General features: G+C 43.0%; 1 protein-coding gene across 1 annotated transcript in view; it reads left to right on the top strand.

The window, feature by feature from the left end:
* Positions 1–5095, top strand: part of MYOM1 (myomesin 1) — a 71806-nt gene that overhangs the window by 7357 nt on the left and 59354 nt on the right. Inside the window, exon 4 of the mRNA XM_018553410.1 lies at positions 3076–3233. Coding sequence (XP_018408912.1) covers positions 3076–3233 — 158 coding nt within the window. The remainder of the gene's footprint in view (positions 1–3075; positions 3234–5095) is intronic.

Below are 5095 nucleotides of genomic sequence, written 5' to 3'. Positions count from 1 at the left end.
CCTCCTCCTCCACCGCCGCTGCTGGCTCTCATTGACTCAGCAGCGGCTCTGGAGACGAACGCGCTGCTGCACAGATTGCTGTCAGTGATCTGTACAGCAGCGCATTCTTCTTCAGAGCCGCCAGTGAAAGCCACCAGCCGAGGATGCCATAGTGACACAGGCAGTCCGCTTGGCATCTGGCCGGGCCCCACTGTGCCCCGGGCCCCATAGCGGCCGCCTGGGTCGTTATGGCGATTATTAAGCCACTGGTAGTACGGCATGGTCCTAAAGCTTCTCAAGAACTATTGGCAGCACTGTGTTCCTTCTTCTATATGTAAGACATTAAATATGTATATCTTAGGTTTTATGGATCATGGGTGGGTAGAAAACCTAACCGAAACATATTAGTATGATCCAAAAGTTGATAAATTGAGGGGTATGGCAAAATTAGATGGAATTGAGTTAAAATAACATTTTCAGAGATCTTGACAAAAAAGCACATAATTCTAAGTTGCCAAATCTCAACTTAGTTTTATCATACTCCTATTGAAAAAAACCACTGTAAGAACATTGATAATACCAGTAACTATTAAATGACAGACTAGTGCAGCCTTTCTCAACCTTTTTTACAATCGAGGAACCTTGAAATTCTTTTCTGATTTCAGGCAATCCTTGATAAAAAATATGTATACCTACAGTGTGCAGAACATTAGCATAAACACTAAATTGTAAAAATGTTATATATCAGAATAATATGGCATACCTAGCATATTTGACACTGGTTAAGAAAGGCTGCACTAGAGCGTACAGAGAGGGGCCAGTGAATATTTAGGTAGGTGCTTTTAATATGTTGGCTGCATAAAGAAGTATCTTAACAGTTCAAGGAATGGTTCAAACTTGACAAAACACTGCTAACAGTTTTGCACATTGGATCCTGTGCTGTGGACATTGAAGTCCTCCCTATAGTTATAGAGGTCTAGAGGGTCCCAGACGAAGGATCATCACTTTTCACAGACAGAAAGAGGCAGAGTTGAGTCTATTAACTGATGTAGGAACACACCAGGGTATGACCTGTATCTCACACCTCACATTTCACATTTGCTTGAGTACATCAGCCAGACCTCCAGCCATCCAACAATGAGGAGAGTGCACCAAGGCCATTCAAATGATTAATAATGTAATAATTTGCAGGATTTGAATTATGTGTAAATATAAGAAGATGTTGCTGTAAATACTGCAATGACAGTGGATAGTAGCAAACCGCAGAACACATTTGAAATGCTTTCCTCATTTACTTGTGTGAAACTGCATGTTATCTGAAGGCTATCTTTGGAAACAGTTACAGTGTTACATATTCACAGCTGTTGGGCTGTTCCAGGCTACAGTACCCAAGTACATTTGGTCTTAGACATTTATGTGAGTGAATAATAAATCTGTAAAGCCGAGAGAAGGCAAACAACTGATAGGGTGGGTAAAGTGGACCTTTACCCCCTTTGAGGGCTTGTTCACACCAAATCCAGATCAGATCTGCATGAGTTTCTGCATATGCATTGTGCGTTTTTATGCTTTTTGCCGCGTTCCAGTCAATTTTTTAGCCTAAAATGGGCTTTCAGGAGTAGTCCAGTGTGTTCCAGGGCGTTTGCAAGCATTTTTTATGTGTTTGCATGTGTTTTGGTGTGTTCCAGAGCAGAAAAAAATAGGGCATGCTGCTCTGTAACTGCACGCTGTGGTGTGAACTAGAGCCCAAAATACCATTGGAATACATTGGATTCATTTTTGATGCATTCTGTAACTGCTCTGCTCGGCATCTCCTCCGCACTTGGTGTGAACAAGTCACAACTAAAAATCACATCAGCACACAGCTCTGCATGCTGATATGTAATCATCTTACATTCATTAGCTAAACAAACATATTTTTATTTTACTTACAATTCCTTTTTTTCCACTTCCTGGTCCACTTTGGCACAAATGATGTAATTGTACCCAAGTGTTGCAACCTGGGAAGGTTACATCAGCAGAGCATTGCTGGGAAATCTCATCTGTAATCTTATGAGATCTCAGGGAAAGGCATTTTTCTTCCCTTGAGATGACGTGCATGGTCACATATCCTAATCGCATGTGACAGAGTTACAGGAAGTAAAGGGAGATCTAGTAACCTGTCCATAGTTAAAATAGTCACTGTGAGAAGACCGGGGTAGAAAAGAAAAATAAGGTATGCAAAAAATAAAAATCCAGCAATTATCTAGAAGTAAGTGTTTGTAGATTGTCATCACTAAACATTTCTAAAGGTGTGTTTGTTGTCATTTCGAAGATATGGGTAAAGTTCCCCTTCAATGCAATTTTCTTGAACATAAAAACATTATACTACAAAACAACAAGCATTCATTTTCAGAATGAGAAGAGACAGTATAGAAATGATGGGCCACTATGGCTGATGTATAGTGTGATAGTGTGGTTATATATGAAAGGACTGAATTGGGTTCCTACAAATTCATGTGACTGTCAACTGATTATGTTTTCCCCATAAACAAGAGAGCCATCCTTCCATGTAATGTCTGCTTCTAAAAGATACGTTTACCATTTAGCCCATGTTTTATGCTGCACATATATTCAGGATGTCACATGCAACATGGTCACATCACCACCCCTCTTCCGCCCCCACCTATCTGAGCACTGTAGTCTCTTTTTTTAATTTAGCGTGGCTGTGCATGGCTCCATCCACACAGGTTATTTGGGTAGTTTAGATTCTTTCATTTAGTATTCTTTGTATTTGTGGGTTTTCCCCCCTTTTTTGTATGTATTTATTGTTATTTCTCTTATCACTTTCCTATGCCTTTTTTTTTTTTTACGCCAATGCATTTTGCCAAAAAAGTAAAATAAAAACTCTCACTGAATGAAAGACTGGTGATTTGTCAAGTCTCCATGTAAAGCAAAGTTCCTACATCCAACATATACATTTTTCTACTCACCAGTTATTATTATTATAAACGGATGTCAAACTCACTCTGTATTTTGTAGATTGGTATATATCAGTGTATCACAAAGCATTATTGCTGAATACTGTTACCTTCAAATGTAACTTGCTGTTTTTTCCAGATAGAAGACACTGAAGAGTTTCACAAAAAGATAAATGAGGACACACTGTTACATGCTCCTGTCTTTATCATTAAGCCTCGTTCTCACACGATCTGGGAGACACAGACTGTAAAATTTCATTGCACAGTGAGTGGATGGCCAGAGCCACGAGTCACTTGGTATGTTCTCCTTTATGTGTGTGCTGATTCTTGTAGTTTTTCCTGAAGGCCTAGCTACAGCTATTTGTTTTTCTGTATGTATGCTATATTTCTATTGCTGTGGCTTATTTGTTTTTTATCCTTTTGTATGATTATTTGTTTTTATCGACTAAACGTATTTCCAAGCATTTTAGCTAAATTTACTGCATGCACATTATTTCACTGGTTTGTTTTAGGTGTCTTGATGGTGAAAGTCAATTCACAAAGATTATATCACATGTTTTTGTGCTTAAAACATTGTTGGCTTCAGGCTAACAATCACTATCCATAAATGGGTAATGACATCACAGGGAGCTGTGGAGGCCATGATGATCAGGGTGGGAAAACAGATAATGCTCAAAAAGGAGTTTGAGCAGTGAGGAGGGAAGACTATGGGGGTTATTCACAAAGCTGCCAAAGGATCTAGCCGTAGGTTCGGCTGATCCTTTGGCTAGCTTTGGCGCCAGGACCACTTCCGTTCAGGGCTGCTGTACGGGCTATTCACTATAGCCCGTACAGCTCCCGAAGTTGGCCGAGGGGCTCAGTCGAGCCGAAGGCATATGCTTCAGCTTGACTGAGCCCAGGGGAAATGTGAAGCTGGCCTAACAACAGCCTGCTACTGACAGCCGGCAACTTGCAGATTCAGATCAGCGTTCCTGGTTACCAGGTAACCAGAGACGCCATTCTGACATTACACTGCGGCTCCGCCGGGTTCTGTGTGTAATGACAGATGGGCATCCCTGGTTACCAGGTAACCAGAGACGCCATTCTGACATTACACTGCGGCTCCGCCGGGTTCTGTGTGTAATGACAGATGGGCATCCCTGGTTACCAGGCAACCAGGGATGCCCATCTGTTATTACACTCAGAACCCAGCGGAGCCACTGTAAAATCACTACAGCTCCGATGGGTTCTCAGTGTGTAATGACAGATGGGCATCCCTGGTTACCAGGTAACCAGGGACGCCCATCTGTCATTACAATGAGAACTTGGCAGAGCCGGCTTTCATATCCCCGCTGGCTCCGACAGCTCTCATTGCAATGACAGCTGGTCCCGGCCAATAGAAAACAGTTGGGCGGAGCTAGCTGTCACTGCTAGCTCCACCCAATCGTTTTCTTTTTTTTAAAACTTTTTTTGACTGTTTTTCTATTCTGCTCGGTACCACCAGAGGTACCGAGCAGAATACCCGAGCCGAATGCTGCTCAGTGGCATTCGGCTATTCACTCACAGCTGTTCGGCATCTATGAGAATAGGCCAAACAGCAGCGAGTAGCCTGCCGGAGGTTCGGCTCAGCCGATCCAGATGTTGGATCGGCTGACTCGAACTCCTTCTGTACTTCGTGTCGGCTGAACATGCTGAGCATGTTCGACCAACCCGATGCCACCTGATGTACGGCTGATTTAAGCCGTACAAGCCTGAAGTGAATAGCCGAACAGTGTTCGGCTCACTTCACTTTGGGTCGGTTATTCACTCGACTGCCTACGGCAGCTTTGTGAATAACCACCTATGTTTCTTCTTCCTCTGACCTGGCATTGCTGGAATTAGTGCCATGGGACATTTTAGGTCATAGGTAGAACTTGGAGAGGTTACAATAGAAAAAGCATAATAAGGTATTTTACTTGTGTGTTTCTTACCTGCATGCACCAGAGCACTAGTTAGTGATCCGAGGGACCCTTAACACCAATTCGCTAGCAAGGGGGGTGACATATGCCCCCCAATTACCAGCACCCTCTCCTGGACACCAGGAAGAGCCCGGTGCCCATCAGCATTGGGCCAAGTTGCTTTGGTGGGGGGGCCCTCAGCCCTCAATGGACCCCCAATGCTGAAGGACTTGTAGGTTGGTA

The sequence above is a fragment of the Nanorana parkeri genome, unplaced genomic scaffold, assembly GCF_000935625.1.
Source record: "Nanorana parkeri isolate BGI_ZX_2015 unplaced genomic scaffold, ASM93562v1 scaffold7, whole genome shotgun sequence".
Lineage (NCBI taxonomy): Eukaryota > Metazoa > Chordata > Amphibia > Anura > Dicroglossidae > Nanorana > Nanorana parkeri.
Note: the sequence above shows the minus strand (reverse complement) of the source record. Positions and strands in the feature narration are given on the sequence as shown.